Source organism: Aphelocoma coerulescens, chromosome 1A, assembly GCF_041296385.1.
Source record: "Aphelocoma coerulescens isolate FSJ_1873_10779 chromosome 1A, UR_Acoe_1.0, whole genome shotgun sequence".
Lineage (NCBI taxonomy): Eukaryota > Metazoa > Chordata > Aves > Passeriformes > Corvidae > Aphelocoma > Aphelocoma coerulescens.
Genome location: NC_091014.1, coordinates 14,830,521 through 14,848,180, shown reverse-complemented (window position 1 = coordinate 14,848,180; position 17,660 = coordinate 14,830,521). Strand labels below are relative to the sequence as shown.

Genomic DNA, 17,660 nt, shown 5'->3' with positions numbered 1-17,660 from the left:
CAGGATATCTCATAGGAAGCTTTCTGTCAAAATATACTACCATCTAAGACATTTTCAGTATTGCCAGTATAGCTTGCAGAGCTTTTGCAGAAAGTTATAATTACTCTTTTAGACTTGCTATTTGGAAGTTACTCTTTTTCAAAAGGCATATTTCACACAATGCTTAGTCCTCTGGGGATGAAAGACTGACAAGAGTGACACTCCAATATGAGATTTCATGTTTAGTTAGTAATTGAGATGAAAATATTCTCTAAAATAGTTATTAAATGGATCCTGCTGTAATAAATTAACAAAGCACACATCTATACTAAGCAAAACCAGTGGACTTTAAGATCTAGCTAGTAGCTGAACTTTTTTTAGCTTACAGCATGTGAAAGCATTGAAGAAAACTGAGTAGTAAATATTTCTTGTTTTGTGTGTAGATCTTAGGTATTTTTATAGAATGCTTAAGCTTTCCTGGCTCAATTTGCCCAAGGAATACTACTGCTAACCATCATTTGTTTTGATAAAGAGGCTGGTTTTTAAATGACAGGATTTTCAGCCTTTTTTCATAAGTGTGGATTTTTTCATTTATTTGGGCTGGTGGGTTTATTTTCAGGGTTGAAAGAAATTAAGAAGAAGAAAGCTTTATTAATAACTCATAGCCTGACTTTTATCCATTGCAGTTAAATAAAAGAGAGGTAGGTCCTCATCTTTCCTATTGTCTAACAATATTACTGTTTCTTACATAGAAATACGATGGCCATCTTCCCATAGAAATAAAAGCGGTTCCTGAGGGCTCTGTAATTCCCAGAGGAAATGTTCTTTTCACAGTAGAAAACACAGATCCAGAATGCTACTGGCTCACAAATTGGATTGAGGTCAGTTTTGGAAATTTAACAAGTTTTTTCTAAATACATATTAATGGATGTAAATATAAGGTTGAATCCTGTATTGCTTTAAAGGAAATCTCGGGCAACTTTCATTTTCTGCTTTAATTCTTTTCTGTAGTCCTCTTACCTTTTTCCCCCACCTGGCAAGGGATCATAATAATTGTACAGGAAATTCACAGCAGTACTTTTATCCATAAAAACAAAGAATGGGGGGAACTGTGTGTCAGTAGTTTGCGAGTGATAACTCCTGAGAGGGTCAATACCTTGCCTACCTATAAAGGCTAATTACTTAAGCCCTAAAGCAAACTGTTGGAGGCATCAGTACTTTCTGAACAGGGAATGAAAATAAATAGACCTTTTTGTGCCTGATTAAATGCCAAGTGGACATTGTTAAGTTCTAAGCAAATATACACCTAATACTGTGATGGGTTTTGTTTTAGACTATTCTTGTGCAGTCATGGTACCCAATCACAGTGGCTACAAACTCTAGAGAGCAGAAAAAGATTTTGGCCAAATATTTGCTGGAGACTTCTGGCAGCTTGGAAGGACTGGAATATAAACTGCATGACTTTGGCTACAGAGGAGTTTCTTCACAAGAGGTAATACTGCTTGTCTAATCATTTGAAAAGTCTAATTTGTTGCTAACTATAAAGAATTGTAGCATGTCTGTTAACCTCTGTGTCCCTGTTCTCCACTGAAATTGTGAATGCACAGAACACTGTTTGGACTACGTGTGGAGGGGGAGGTCTGGGCTGGGGGTGGGTGCAATGTCTGAACTGTGAGCACTAGACTGGGAGAAGTTTTGTCTGTCTTCCCGGTGTAAGTGAATGAAGAGAGTATAGAGTACTGGTGAAATGGGAATTGAGTCAGAGTTTTGCTGTTACAAACTAGTGCTAGGTGGTGACTAGATTTAGGCTTCTATATTTGGCATGAAAACTGAAAGTTGCATCTTTTTCAGACTGCAGGAATAGGAGCTTCAGCTCATTTGGTGAACTTCAAAGGAACAGACACTGTAGCAGGAATTGCATTAATTAAAAAGTACTATGGTACAAAAGACCCAGTTCCAGGATATTCTGTTCCAGCTGCTGAACACAGGTAAGATACTAGGCTAAGCCTTTCTAAAAATACCTTAGGAAAATGTAATTCTTTTCTTACCCATCTTTGTATCCAGAAATATACCATACAGTATTAGCCATGACTGGTCCAGTTGTTGAAGCTGCAGTTCTGTACTGATGCCTCTATATGTTCTAGGGGCACATAAGTAGCATGGTTGTTCTTAGCTATAAATGTGTTTTAAATGTTTTTAACTATAACCTTCTTATCAGTGTCTGAGTAAATTTGAAAAATTCTTTCTAGAATGAGCTTGAAGGCTTACAGTCTATAGATATTGAGGATTCACATTATGAACTTCAAATTTTGTTTTAAATATAAAATCATAAATTGCAAAACTGTAAGTTGCAATTCTGGACTCTCAGAGTTGATTTTCTCCCTCCAGAAAAGGCAGTTGCTCACAAGCTTCCCATCAGTCTAAGTAGTAATGGTAAATCCTTGCTATATCACTAAGAATTGTGAATGAGTTTTTAAGAGACTGATCTCAGACATTTGAGATAGAGAGCTCTTGCTTTTTTTCAAATCCACGTCCTGTACAAGGTTGGGAGTGAATGCAAATCCTTGAATTTCAGTTGCATGTCTACACACTGATATGAGAATATGAAAGAAGGTTGTGTTTTTCATATTGAGCACAAAAGCCAGTTAACTATGTAGTGTTGATTTTGAATAGCTAGTATTCATGTAGGATTGCAAGATAGATAATGGAAAGGCTTGCATGAATAGCCCTTGTAGAGTAGTGGTCATCTTTAAAGGAGCACTGCTTCATAGAACTTTCTGTAGCATTGCTGTAATGCTATTCTAGAACTTCTGCTTGATCAACAGATGTGAAAGTTTTTGTCTGAAATTTCTGATGACTCAAACTACTGGAAAATTTTTTGTAATGAAAGCAAAAGCAAACACATGGAGTCAAGATCAAGTGTCTTTTGCACAGCATACTGAAGTGGTGGCATTAGAGCAGAGAGTTTAAACTGCCCTACCTAAAGTTTGCACCGCCAAATACAGACTGTAGTCACCCTTTCTGAGTTAATACACAAAAACAGTCTCATATAAGAGACCCTAATTTTTACAGAATTGTTGTACTGTTCCATAACCTCCAGTACAAGGTGGTGTTGTGAGCATGGTGCTTGCCCCTGGCATGTCAGCAGGGCTCTTCTGGGACTGCCCCAACCTCTTTGAAATAAAGTTTGTTTGTCTCCCCACTACCATGATCTGGGACTTGTCCACACAGCAGATAACGCTGGAATTTTAAGGTAAAAGTTCAATGCCCACTGACTCTCATGCTGTGCACAAGAGCATTTTTAGGTCCTTGCACACAGGTTACTAAAGTCATTTATGTCAGCTGATTTGTGACAACCACATACAGAGCAGCTGGTGCAGATCAACTGCATGCAGTAACTTACTACTGCTCTCAGCAGCTCTGGTTTATGTGCTCACCTGTGGTAATGTTCTGAGGTTCCTCTGGAAGAATGTTTGTATAAGTGAGAATATTCGTTCTATATCACTATTAAAAAACAAAATAAATTCTGTTTTCTTCTTTAGTTTTTTCTAACATATGATGTGGTGCTTCATTCTCGACTTCCTATTTTGTAGCATGAAGTTGTAATAGCACATGTTCTGTTCTTGCATCTATAGTTCCCTAGCTGTCTGAATTTAGTCTGTTTATTTAGTATATAGTGTATTTATTATCCCTGCAACACAGAGCTGATAAGCACATAGTTTCTGCTGTCTTGTAATCATACTGCTTATCATTGTCTTGAACTGTTGATGGTAGGAAATACAGAATGACATGTAAATGCAACTCTAATATGAATTTTTTAATTGCCTTTGCAGTACCATAACAGCTTGGGGGAAAGATCATGAAAAAGATGCTTTTGAACACATAGTAACACAGTTTTCTTCAGTGCCTGTATCTGTGGTTAGCGACAGCTACGACATTTACAATGCTTGTGAAAAAATATGGGGTGATGACCTAAGGCATATAATTGAAGCCCGAAGTCCAGAGGCACCGCTTATTATTAGACCAGATTCTGGGAATCCCCTTGACACTGTTCTAAAGGTAATCCTTTCTTGAAGCCATTTGTATACAAGATTGAGAGGGCAATTGTTCGTTTGGTAGTGACTGGCTAGCAAACATGTAATGCTCTAAGTTGGTATGCATCATACATATTTGATGCTGGCTAATTTGGACCTATGAAAAACGTAAATATTTACTTCACCTCAATATAGATATGGAAACTCTTTTGCAATCCAAATAGTTTCATGTTTTTCATCAATCCTGTTCTTGCATATGGTTCTTGAAGCTTTTACAAGTTGCCAGTTTTGCTGATGTAATGATGTTGTAATGCTTGTGTGAAGAGAAACTTTTGTCACTTAGTAGCAAACACAACAGGAAACAACTTGAGTGCTAGTAAATGCCAGGCCGAAAACAATTCTTACCACTAAGTTTAGGTATCTTGGCATCCTGTGTTAATGTAATTCACTATTTTGTGCTACAGATACATGTGTAGCCCTCTTCTCTCTAAGATGTGCATTTAAGTCAGTGGCACTGACTCTACATTGAAAAATGCTTATTGCCTCAGTGCTCTTTAGAAAGCATAATGATTGTTGCAGTTTCATAATAAAAGCTGTTGATACTCCTGAATTTGAGTAACCGTCAGCACTGTCCTAATAAGAGAGTAGGGGCGATGTTAGTTATATTGGCACTCTATCAAATTAAATCTATACAGCATAAACACTTTTCTTTTTCTTTTCCTTTGGGATAAGTGGCTGTACTGGTTTGGCCAAATTTAGAAATATATCCTCTGAGAGAAGGCAGGTCACCACCCCTCCCACACCAGGTTCAGAGAAAATAATTTTTCCTCAAAGGAAAGTGAAAGAGATAAAAACTATTTATTTAACAAGCACATGGGAAAAGGAAAATAATGCTAAATAATAAAATTTCTTGCTATGGAGAAAAAACCTGGGAAAGTGTTCGAGTCCTCCCTTTGGTCTCCTTGGAGCTGGGGCTTAGCCCAGGGCCAGGCCCTCTGCGCTCGGTGGAAAGTCCTCCCACTGTGTTCTAATATTGAAGCAGTCCAGTGGAAAAGGGAGAAAATCTGAAATTCCAGGGAAGGGAAAAAAAATTTCAACTCTCAGTCTCTCTCAGGAGAAAAAGAAGCTGAACAACTGGCCAAAAATTGACTCGGGAAAACAGCAAGCCGGGTGCTTCCTCCCTCCCCTGCTGCAGCTGGGGGGAAAAAAAAAAAAAAGTTGCTATCTCTGTGTGACCTTGAACAAGCTGCAAACTGCTTTGAAAAAGTTTTGCTCAGTTTTTCCTTCCCCCTCTCAGGCTCAGTTTGGAGGCACAGAAAGGCACAAAGTTAATTTCTGGGCATAGGGCAGCGATACGGGATACACATCATAAAGTCACCCCAAGACATTGGCATATCACAAATAGGAATTCTGAATGACCTTTGTCAGCTGATAAGAAAAACTCCTAGCTGAAATGTTTAATTTTAAATATTTGTGGCTTGCAAAATCAGAGAAAACGGAAAGCCTCATCCACTATCTTAAGGGAGGTCCAACAAAGAGCAGGATCTGCAGCTGACACATTCAATAACAAAAATTCACAGCAAGCAAAGGGAAAAAGGGGGAGAAAGCATGGTTCTGATTAGCTCCTGGGTGCAAGTTCATAAAGACCATATTGTCTGTGGCTGCTTTAAGGGCTTCCACCACAATGGCTGGCATGCTTTTTCTTTGTGTGGGTAGATTTAGAGCATGATTATGTGGGTATATTTATGGATTTATTTTAAGTTTTTAGAAAAGGCATGACTCAAATGGGGGAATAGTTTCTTTATTAGAACAGCAGGATTTTATTTTCATTTCGAACTGTCTCCTTTCCCTTTTCAATAGGTCTTGGAGATCTTGGGGAAGAAGTTTCCCATTACAGAGAATTCAAAAGGCTACAAGTTGTTGCCACCGTATCTCAGAGTTATTCAAGGGGATGGTGTGGATATCAACACGTTGCAAGAGGTAGGAGATCCTGTTCATTTGTCAGGGTGATGCTGGCAAGGTTGATATTTAATCTGGACTCTGTTACAACTAGTCAGATGTTGCAGCAGAGACTGCTGACCCCTGCCCTTCATTCCAGACACTGGCAGTGATATCTTAATGCGTAAAACATATTCATTAAAACTCCACAGGAAGTTATTAAGATGCATAAAAAACCCCTAAAAGGCATTTTCTAATCCCCCTGTTGTAACCCTTCTCTTTCCACTGTCTCTCCTTTTGTTTGCTTTCATCATGCTTGTCAAGTCTAATTGAGATCAAAATCTGGCAGTGTTTGGTAATTTCATTGATGTCTAAGGCACACTGCATGATCACTGTGCTGCAGCAATAGTAGTAATTAGCTGGTTTGGCTCTTTAGTTATGTACCATCTGAAGTCTGCTTGTCCTCACATATTGAAGGTGTAGTTTTGAAGGAGACTTTAAAACTGAGGGTAAGGAAGGCAAGTTCCTTGATTGGGCAACTAATGGAATAAGGATTAGTTGAAAACCCAGAAAATGTGTAACAAATTAGGGTACAGTCTGAGTCAAAATAGCAATTTTACCAAGACATAAATTAATAATTTAGTAGATTCTGCATGCTTGAAACAAGTCATAAATTCACCACTGTGGACTAGGGGTAGATACTAGGTACTTCAATATGGTTATAAAGGTATAGACTGTAGTAACTACAGATGACAAAGGGCATGTAAGAGGAAGAGGACTTGACTTGTCAGGTTTCTCCTGAGTCTTTCATCTTCAGCTGTATTAGAGTTCAAAACCAGAAATAAGTTGAATAAAGTTAAGATTAATTTTACTTGAATTTATTTACACTTGTGTTAGCTTTCTAGACTGACACATCCTTAGGTTCTTCTGAACAAAGCTGACTTCTGCTGCTTCTCAAAATTAGGAGTGAAGGCGGTATCAATTTTGGGTTTTAGTTAGTGTGAAGCTATCTGCATGTCTACCATGTTCACATAATGTTAACCTTAATGACAGAGCTCAGATTTGTCACTCAGATCCCTAGAGGGCAGTTAATACTGAGATTGTAACCTGATAGACCAGCTATAGTGCAGTCATGCTCTGCAGTTTTTTTCCCGCCTCCAATGGCCTTTAAAGTAAATTCTACTTTATTTTTTTGTCCCCTGTGGCTTTTTGACAATATACAGCTATGCTAGTATGCTTAACAGAACACAAGCATGTGAGGTTAATAGCTGGAAAGAAAGTCTTGTCGTTAGATAGCAGGGGAAGAGACTCTGTTAAAGAAAACAAAACCCACACAGAAGTAAACATTTCTGCTTGTTCTGAACAACAGTCTGACAGGCCTGATGCCTGTGTTAGGCAAAGTATGTTAGGGTTGAGATTTTCATGAGTTGTGAGAGGACAGAAACTGGACTGTTCTTGTAAGGAACTCTGGTTGCTTTTTCTAAGTTATACTGGACAAAATTCAAGGATGTCATATAGCATAGATTCTAATTAAAATATTAAAGCAAGTAAATAAAAATCTCTGCATTAGAGTGAAAAATGCTCTGATCTCCAAGTTTTAAATAGAGCAGTAAAACAATTGCAGCAGCTAATGGGAGATGATGAGAGGTAGAATGCGCAGTTCTTTGTTCAGGTGCTCTGCCTGTTTACGTGTTTTCCTTATGAAGCTGTAATTGAGTATGAGAAGTCTACCCATAACATGTAATAGAAGAGAGCAGAAGATCCAGCTCCCCAAGACATACAGAGCAGCCAGATCGCTGCTGCCTAGTGGCACCTTCTCATCTCTTCCTGACACGAATCTTGCAGTGCCTCATGTCAGCTTAGGTCATTGAACTGCTAGTCATTAAAATAATTTAGACCACACATGTAGCAGCAAACTAACTCAGCCAAAAGTGATCTGTTTTGTGGTTTAGTGAATTAAATTGTCCCCCAAAAAGGGGCTAATACTCACCAGCACTATATAGGAGAAAACTAACTGTTGTTTAGAGCTGGGAAAAATAGGCAGGAAGGAAAGTGACATTTCTCATTTGACAGCAGCAAATTATGTTGGAGCAAAATGACCATGATTTTGCAACCTAATTTTAGTTTTATGTAAATATCATGAATCTCTTCATCCTCCTATGTCAGCAAATGCCAGGTTTTATCATGCTTTTAGAAAATTAGATAATAGCATACCACTAAAAAAAACCTAAAACAACAAACAAAAACCAAAACAACCCACCAAAACCAAACCAACACTGAAGTATAATTCATTCTTTTCCTGAAGGAGTTAACACGAACAAATACAAATGTATTACTGTGGCCATCTTTTTTTGACCCCTCTTGTAGCCTTTGCAGGATTGTTATTCCAATTACTCCATATCAACATTCAATTCTAGGCATGATTTATTGTTACAGATCAGATGAAAGGTAATGGGTACAGCAGGAAAATCTAGAATGGGTAATGACCAATAGTCTCATTTAGCTATCCAAAGTAGCTGAAACAACAATATAGAAAACAACTCAGAGTGTAAACTGGATTTTAAAATTCTTTGTTTTAATAGGGGATGCTGGTAGAGCAGGTAAGGAAACTTTTTTAACTTTCTTTGCATTTTCACTTTTAAAAATCATTCCAATCTGCTAACTCCACAATATACTACACTTTCAAAGGATTTTCTTTGAACATTCAATTTCCAGATGTCTTTAAATCTTTACACAAAAAAATCCTCTAATCTGGAGTCACAGTTGATGTATTAATCATGCTCATAATGGTCAGAGGAAGCTGGTCAAAACCTTGGCACCTGCATTGGGAACAGTGTATAGGTTTGAAAGTGTGAAACAAAAATTCTTCTGTATTGTTTTCCTTTACAGGAGGCTTCAGTTGTTTCAGATCTCCCCCTTCTTCCCTATTACTGCTGCTGTTTGCCATCTCTCCCTGATGCCTTAAGAGGCCTCCTAGAAAACAGAGACTAGATGGGAGTAAGGGAATAAAAGAGGTATTTATTTGAAAGGCCTTCAAAGGTACACCCTGGGGAGCCTGAAGCTATTCTCAAAATGGACCCCAAGATGGACCCCAGGTCACGAGTTCTTCCCTCTTTTATAGGTTTGGTTAATTTGCATAGCAGGGTTAATTCTCCAATTAAAGCTTCAGTTTTCCCCTCAGCTTACCCTCCCTTAGTGGCTCTTTGGTTTATACTTTTGGCCTAGGACAGTCTTGGTGTCCTTGGAAAGCAGGGCCAGAGAGGCTTTGTTATGTCTACCTAGCATGGGCTACAAGAAACTTCAGAGTCATACACCAAGCAGTACAGAATTTGAAAAATACACAGGCTAAAACCTAAGGCATCATCCCCATATCTAAGGAAGTAAAAGTATCTGGGCCTTCACTGTGGGTCAGCAGGTGGTACAGTCAGAGCTGTCTTTCAGCTTAGTCTGGATTTCCCTTCCCCTTCTCACCAGACGAAGACCAATCTAAGTAAGGAAATCCTTTTAGAGAGAGTGGAAAGCTAGAAGCCAGTTCTTCACCCAAGGTAAGTGAGGAGTTGTGCCTGTAGCATAAGATGAACAAACCACCTGTAAATGAGAGCAGGAACACGAGCTGAAAGGGGGTTCACATTTCTTCTCACCTAGGCAAGAGGGTTAAGCAGCCATGGCCCAGCTACGCTGTACTTGCACTCACATCTGTTAACCTGCAGGCATGAAGCCTCAGCATCACGTGCTTTGGTGTAGGATGTTGTTTATACCAGGGAGTTGTGGGTTCAGTGTCAGACCTGGCCTTTGCAACAGCACAATAAGGCAAGCAGAACACCTTGGCTCAGGCTTGGCCACCAGTTCACATAGCTTCAGGCTTGCTCAGGGTCTGGACAGAACCAGAGGCCAGGTAGAGTTTACCTACATTTGCCTCTTTAAAAGACAGCATAGATAAGTAGAATCCATATCCAGGCCCACTTAAGTCTCATTTCTTATGGCAGTATTAGGCATTATGCTTAAGTAGAGGGTATACAAAATACCTTTTCTTACCCTTCCTTTGTCAACTTTAGTTACTTCTGTGATGCTTAAAGAAGAATTTAATTCATTTCAGTCCTCTAGCTTCCCTGAGTACTTCTTTAAACTGCTTCCAGGAGAATCTAATCACCTGAAAATAAAGGTGCCTTTTGCTCTTGGTCACTTAGAGGGTATGATGTCTACTGCTAAAATCCACAAGATTGTCACATATTTGAGAGGGCATTTTTTCAGGATACAAAGCTTCTAAATGGTTCTCTTAAGTGGAAGTCATGGTGGTAGAGCTTGAGATTAATTTTGCTTGATTTGCTGAATGAGGCTGAAAAAAAAAGCTGATGCCATTGGAATGGTGGAAAGTCACTGATAAGATTTCTGCTGGAGAAATTTCTGATAGGAATCTAGTGGGAAGGTGTTCCAAGCATGCCCTCAGAAGGTTATGACTCTGCTGTCCACCTGTCCAGTTGACTGGCCTCTGTCAGGCATTCGGAGTATCTGTGAAGACAGTCTGCATGTGGCTAAGTGCATAAACAAAGCACTAATGTGTGCTTTTGTGTGCACTACCAGTTTGTCACGGTCTGAAATGGAAATGTGGGTTTCTATTTTTTCCCCTCTTATGAGCCTTAGCTGTCCCTTAAAAAAGCAGCTTGACATCACTAGCTAGTGAAACAGTCCTGTTCAGTGTTACTCTGGCATTTCTTCTTGATGCAAGAGGCTAAGATTGCCCAAAATATTACCAGATTTCTCACTATGCTGATTTTTGAAACTCTGCAGTGTTCCCCATAGATTATGTCCTTCCATTCTGCTTCTCAGCTTCCTTTTTTTCTGGATGGATGGTATTTTGCTATCTCGCCTCCTCTGGTTTTCGCACCTGCTTTTGTTAGTAAAATGTTAGGAGAAGAGAGTTTGAACTCCTGTTCTGGGGCTGTAACCATCATTTCAGGCTTTCACAAGGGTAACAGGTCAGGAGAACAAATCTTGGCCCTTTATGAGCATGATCAAATGAGCAGCCATTACTCCAGGCTTGAGGATGTCACATTTGTCTGGATAGAATGAGGGTGGAGGGAAATGATGCAGTAACTTTGACCTTCACTGTTGGTAGCAGTGCAGTTCACATTGACCTGTGCCTGCCCGAGGAGGTGGCAAAGCAAACTCTTTGAGCAGCTTTATGTATTTTTATGTCGCATCTTTGAAATTGCTAATCTTATTCTAAACAATGTGATTTTCAAGAAAATTGCTCTGTTCAAGTCTTTGGTCAAGAGAGGGTAATGACTTTCTGGAGCTGAGCAGGATGACTGCATTGTTTCAGGATACAGGCTCTGCTTCGAGGTCTTCCCATAATTCTGAGAAATGGGAAGGCTCTGAAATACTCCCATGAAGTCTTTTATTTTCTTTAGAGCTCTGTTTCTCTGGGCACTGCATTACTGTGCCACCCTAGTTTGGGAAGTATATGTGTGGGCATGATAGTTGTGTTACAGGAAAAGCTGTCCAGTTCCATGCTGGAACTGTAAATAAAAATGCAAACGGTGGGCCAAATATTGACCAAATTATTATGTACATCTCCTGGAAACTGAATGTTAGTTGGCTTAATTGTCTGTAAAAGCATCTTGTTTAAGTAGTATAATATTTTTATGGAAAAATGGCATGGCCTAAAAGTACGCTCCATCATAATTTTCTTTTTCTTATTAGATTGTGGAGGGAATGAAGAAGAATAAATGGAGCATTGAGAATATTGCCTTTGGATCTGGTGGAGCTTTGTTGCAGAAACTAACCAGAGACCTCCTAAACTGTTCCTTCAAATGTAGTTACGTGGTGACCAATGGCCTTGGGGTATGTCTTTGTACAGCTTCTACCACTCCGCTTTCAGTAGCGGCCTCCCCGCTTGAAAACCTGTTTGACATTTCCTGTTACGTTACCACCAATCTGCATTAGGTCCCACAAAGCCCTTTCCTCTTAAAGAAATCCTCTCTTCATTTTAGGTAAATGTCTTCAAAGATCCTGTTGCCGATCCCAACAAAAGGTCAAAGAAAGGACGGCTTTCGTTGCATAGGACACCTGCTGGAGAGTATGTGACACTCGAGGAAGGCAAGGGAGATCTTGAAGAGTATGGGCAGGTATGAATTTTCAAAATCTGTTATATCATTCTTCATGCAAAAATAGACTAAGAAAAGCAGGTTATAACTTAATTTCAGAATTTATTTCTGATTTGTCATTTTGTTCAACTCCCATCTTATTACCTCAAAAACTACCTCAGTACCAAATTCAGTAACAGCAGAATGTTAGAATGGCAGTAGAATATTCAGGTTTTACAATTACAGATCTTTCTCTTTTGTTTTGTCCTCAGAAACATGAGAACATTACTACTTTTCCCCATAACTAGTGTTGCAGAATATATACTGGCCAGGTAGTTTTGTTTGGCCTATATTGCACAATTTGAGTAGCGACCCTAGCTGGAGGTGGAACGGGGACAGCTGTAACTAAAATGTGTTTCTACTTCCTCACTGAGATTTTTGTAAACAGTTCCTTCAGGAGTTAATGCCCTGTACACAAAATAGTTCCACACTTTTCAAAGATGTAAATTTAAACCAGGAATTCAGTTTCCCTGTGAATTCTTTACAATTGCAAAACGGAATGCTATTTGTGTATATGTGATGCTATGTATATGTATATATAAATGCTATTGTGAAATAAGCACAAACTTTATGCCAATCTCAGGCTTTCAGTTTGATATGTGTCGTGTTTTCAGCATGCAACAATGAAACATTAAACTGCATGTTGAGTCTTTTCCCAAGTTAAGAGGACTGAAAATAAGTTGTCAAATTGCACTTCTGCTTTTAGAAGCTGAAATTCTTCTGGTATACAGAAGCTGTTTCTGTGCTACTAGGCAGAGGGGTACTACTAGGCACATTGTTTAGCATAACAGTAAGCATAAAACTGAGTTCTCTGAGAAATTTCAACATAAAAAAACCTGAGTTATATGCCCTGAAGATACTCTGCTGTGGGCACAAATATCTTGTATAAATTTGAAACTTTTTTCTATGCACATATTCATGTACATATGTTAGCGATGAACATTCATATGTATGTAGAGAGGGAAGGACCAAATGGTGAGAAATCTCTTCAACACAAAGTACAAGACTTTGGCTCTGAAATTAGCCGATATATTGTCCCTTCACTTTTGACAGATGAAATTACTCATTAAAACTTCTTTTGTCCCAAGCTATTAACAGATGAAACTATTCATTCGAAAATCTTTTTGGTCCCAGAGTATTAGAGAGGGTCATTGGTGTGGTTCTGGGGCTCCCTGGAAATCCCAGGGAAACGTACCCTTCTATGGGCCCCTTTCCCTAAAACCACAAGTCCTTGCAGTAGGTCACCAAGTGGAGGGACTGCTCAGTGTTGCTGCTGTGCTGACTTCTGCTACCAGCTGTGCTTATTGCCCTTCCAAATTGCTGTGTGCAAGCCCTTCCTGATAGGCTGTTTTACAAAATATGTGAGCAGAGGGTACTGTGAAGAAAGAAAGTTCCTTTTTTTTTTCTAGAGGAAAAAATACTTCCTGAACCTCTGTAATTGAATTGTATTTGACTGGTTGAGTGTCTTCTTTCTTACAAACCACTCTAGCAAGGTGTATTGAGTATGTACTTGGCTTTGGCCAGGTGTAGATACCTCACTCAAAGGACTGCTCAGCACAAAGCTGCTGTCTGTGCACAGGATGACCCAAGCCCATTCTTCTGTGTAACCATTATGAAAGGTGTCAGAAGAAGCTGTAAAGATTTCATATCTTGACAGTCTAAAGTTCCAGCGTTACCAGGCTGGATTTGTATGCTTGCTTGTGTAAGCTGTTTGCCAAATCACTCTTGCTAAAACAGTGGTGTTTCTTACAGGACTTGCTTCACACAGTATTTAAGAATGGAAAGGTAACGAAGTCATATTCATTTGATGAAGTAAGACAAAATGCCAGGCTGAAGAACAGTGAATTACAGACAGCGTCTCACTAAGTTCCATTCCATGTCTGTGTATGTGTGTGTAACTAGTTCGTACTGCATAGCTACTGGTTTATTGTACAGATTTGTGTGTTTGTGTTTTATGACATTGTAGCCAAATTATTTGTTGGTTTATGGACATACTGCCCTATCTTTTGCCAGTCTTTAGAAGATGAAATCAGGAAATGGTACTTACATTGTAAAACATATTTAATGTTAAAGTGTGCTTTTTAGGGCCCTTTGCCAGTAGTGATTCAATCTGGTATTGATCTTTTCACAAATGAGACAGAGCTGAGAAACTTTTTTATATATAACAGAATATCACAAAATGGATTTACATAAAATTATCATGATTGCTTTATGTTTATATTTAACTTGTATTTTTGTACAAACAAGATTGTGTAAAATATATTTAAAGTTTCAATAATTAAGTCTTTCCAACTTTTCATGATTTTTATGAGCACAGACTTTCAAGAAAATATTTAGTGGGGGGGGAATCCATTGCCTTTTGTCCATTAATCAGCAAATAAAACATGGCCTTAAAAGTTTGTTGTGACATTGTTCCATTTGACAACTAAATCAGGACTCGTATCTCCTTAAGATCCCATAGAGTTGCTGACCTCACCATTTCTTGTAGTTGTCTGTATTAGTAAATCTGCATTAAACAAAATTGCTGTTCTTACTAGAAGGTTTAGGTACTACAGGCCTTGCTGGCACAGCAAGGTATGTAAGTGAAATGCCAAATTTGAAAGGATTCTCTACTGCAACTTAACTTGCCAAGTCTATCCCACTTGGTATATGCACCTCAATATTTTAAGAGTAAAGTTTTTAAGAGATCTCCTCTTCCACTATAGAATATATGTGTAAAATACTGAAATATGGAAGCGGTGTATTTTAAAGTAATTACACTTCTGGGTTTATTTTTCATATGCTGTAAGTGACATGACTTTAAAGCAAAATACTGGACTGGGTAGTGCACTTTTTTACTTTTTTGTATTTTTTTCATTGATTTGCCTTTTGTCAGACTGGATGTTAAATTGTAAAAATGTTTAACTATTTTTGTTAACAACTTTAATAAAACTCTATGCTAGCCAAACTCCTACATGAATGGCAGACCTGTTTCCCCTTCTCGCCCCATCTGTTTGGTGTGAGGAGGGGCTTTTATTTTGCAGAGGGTAACTGTAAAACAATGTGTATGAGAGATACTTTTGAACTGTCTGCACTTGATTGTATTTGCTCTCTGCATATGCTTGATATGAGTATCTGCTGGAAAATGAAACTGTTGAGGATTTTATTTGAGAAGCTATGTAGTAACCTCTGAAATGTTTGATAGTACTGTAGGATGGCTCTCACTAGAAAAGTACCTCCCTTACTTAGCAACAAAAAACAACAACAAAAGCAAACAGCTCCTGTTCTGCTGGTGATCACCTATCAGCCAATTGCTTAATGTAGTGGTGTAATTAATGTTTCTAATTAGTAAATGATGTTACTGGAAAATGTTAGAGGTCTAAAATAATTTAAGCCTACAAAATTTTATAAAATGTGCTTTTAAAGAAAGATTGAAAAGCCATACTTCATTGTTCTTATTCTCTCACCAAAAAGGGCCACATCAAAGCATCCATAATATTTCCAGGGTTTGTGGTTAAGACATTTATGCCCAGTCTCAATAGTTATTGTTAACAAAAACCTGTTTTTCACTTGTAGTGTATGTAATTATACATTTAAGTGATGTATTTGTTTCAAGAATAGTGTTTTAGTAAAACTCTAAATGCTGACCTTTCACACTGAGGAACTGCCTTCCCTTAGCAATTAATTATATTGTTTGGTTTTGGTCAGGAAAGGTTTTGAATCTGGACTTAGGATCAGTAGCAGGTAAATAGTACAGAGCCTATTTCACTCCTCCACATGTGTACTAGGGAATTTTATGATGTATGGTTTAAAAAACAATAAAGTAAATGCTGCTTTCATTCTGTACCAATAAAAATTTTGATAACTATTGACTACCCATAACTGATATTTTTGTACTTGAGAACTGAGGATATACTGTGGAAGCACTGTTTTCATGTGTACCATGAAATACATTATAATTGTTCAGTATTGTCTAAAACTTTCAGCTTATTAGTTGGAAGCTCAAAGCAAATTCTCTACTTGTGCATGTCACTTTCAGAAAGTTGTAACATCACTCATTTTATTAAATGTTAATAACTTTAAAAGGGGGAAAACAAAGAAAAACACCTGGTGCTATTCAGACCTGAACACTTGTCTCTTTGTGTTTGGCAGTTTGACATTCTGGGCATCAAGGAGTTGACAGAAATTACTGCAGTGCTTGAACCATACAATATCCTAATTCTTCCACATGAAAGCAAACAGCATGTTTGTTTGCTTTAAATTACTAGATTTGTAGTCATTGATATATTTTAATTATCCCCATTTCATAATATAATACAGTATTTGTATTTAAAAATAGGAATTGCGAATTTTGTGTTTAATACTCTGATTTGTAACCATATTTAGCATAAGAAATGGATTTTGTAAGACTATTTTTTTTCTTCAGCTGCATGATTATTAAAAAAAAAAAAGATACTTTTTTGGTACTTTGAAAGATCTGAGGAGAGAACAGAAGAGTACTTAACTGTTTGGTTTGCCAAAATCAAAACAAAGCTTAAACAGTTCTTTTCTTATAGGTTTTTACATTCCTTCTTGTTTAGTGAAGAATAAGTATTCCTCACTTAAATCCTCTGTTAAAATAATTTTAATGTACTTGGCATCAAATACCAGTATGTAATACACATGGAAATAAAGTTTAGTTCTGGCAGTGAAAATCAGAGCCATCTGTGTCTTAAAGTTCTGATGTTGGGCATCAGATGTCATTCCTGTGCTCTTTGTTGCCAAACAGACCAGAGCAGAGCTGTGCTGTCATTGCAGTCCTTTAAGGAGAGCTGCTCAGCTGCCCTGCAGACAATTGGGGTTAAATAAATTTACAACCAGCTCGGTTCTAGAGAAGAGAAAACGAACTGGGCAAGTTTTTTGGGTTTTTTTTTTGGTGGGAGTGTGTCTGTATGTGTGGGCTTGGGTCGTTCTTGTTTTTGGGCTGCTTCCTGCTTTTTTTCTTTTTTTTATGTGTGTGTGAGTGTGAGTACATCTATGCTTCAGCATTTTGTCTGTTGGTGCTTAAAATTAAAACACTTGTAATTGAATTTGATATAAGGAATTATCCTCTATATTTGACATAATCTTTTCTCAAATAAAGATTCATTATTTAAACTTTACCTCTAAAGCCACTAGAATGCTTGTTTAAAAGCAAAATAACTGTCAGTGTTGCAGCCTTCAGTTCACTTCAGTACTGTGAAAAATAATGTCAGCTCTTTAGCAGAGAGCATCCTTTAGGCAGGATTTTTGTAGCTAGAAGTTACTCAGTGTTAAACAAGAAGTTTAAAGTCATGTAGGAGTTAAGTTGCAGCAGGCGCCTTACAAGCACGAATGTGTCAGTGAGGGTGGGTAAGGCACCTCCTGTAATGGTATCATCATTTGTTGCTGGTCCCTTCAGCTCTTGCTGTACTGGAGAAAGGGGCTCTTGTAGCCCACAGTAATGCTTGAATTTAAAGCTTCTGTTACGTGATCTACAGAGAGCGTGCACAGCCCAAGTGCCAGGCAGGCTCCTCTGCTTCCTTTCCATGCTGTTACAACCCACCAGCTACAACACTCCAGATTT

General features: G+C 38.2%; 1 protein-coding gene across 2 annotated transcripts in view; it reads left to right on the top strand.

Moving 5' to 3' along the window:
- Window positions 1-17,217, top strand: part of NAMPT (nicotinamide phosphoribosyltransferase) — a 32,479-nt gene extending 15,262 nt beyond the window's left edge. Inside the window, exons 4-12 of one of the 2 annotated variants that reach the window (XM_068994712.1) lie at window positions 732-860; window positions 1,313-1,471; window positions 1,831-1,967; window positions 3,813-4,038; window positions 5,874-5,993; window positions 8,534-8,551; window positions 11,655-11,795; window positions 11,945-12,079; window positions 13,850-17,217. In XM_068994712.1, coding sequence (XP_068850813.1) covers window positions 732-860; window positions 1,313-1,471; window positions 1,831-1,967; window positions 3,813-4,038; window positions 5,874-5,993; window positions 8,534-8,551; window positions 11,655-11,795; window positions 11,945-12,079; window positions 13,850-13,963 — 1,179 coding nt within the window. In that variant the 3' untranslated portion in view covers window positions 13,964-17,217. The remainder of the gene's footprint in view (window positions 1-731; window positions 861-1,312; window positions 1,472-1,830; window positions 1,968-3,812; window positions 4,039-5,873; window positions 5,994-8,533; window positions 8,552-11,654; window positions 11,796-11,944; window positions 12,080-13,849) is intronic. The other variant, XM_068994721.1, reaches the window with a different exon arrangement.
- The last annotated feature ends 443 nt before the right edge of the window (window positions 17,218-17,660 follow it).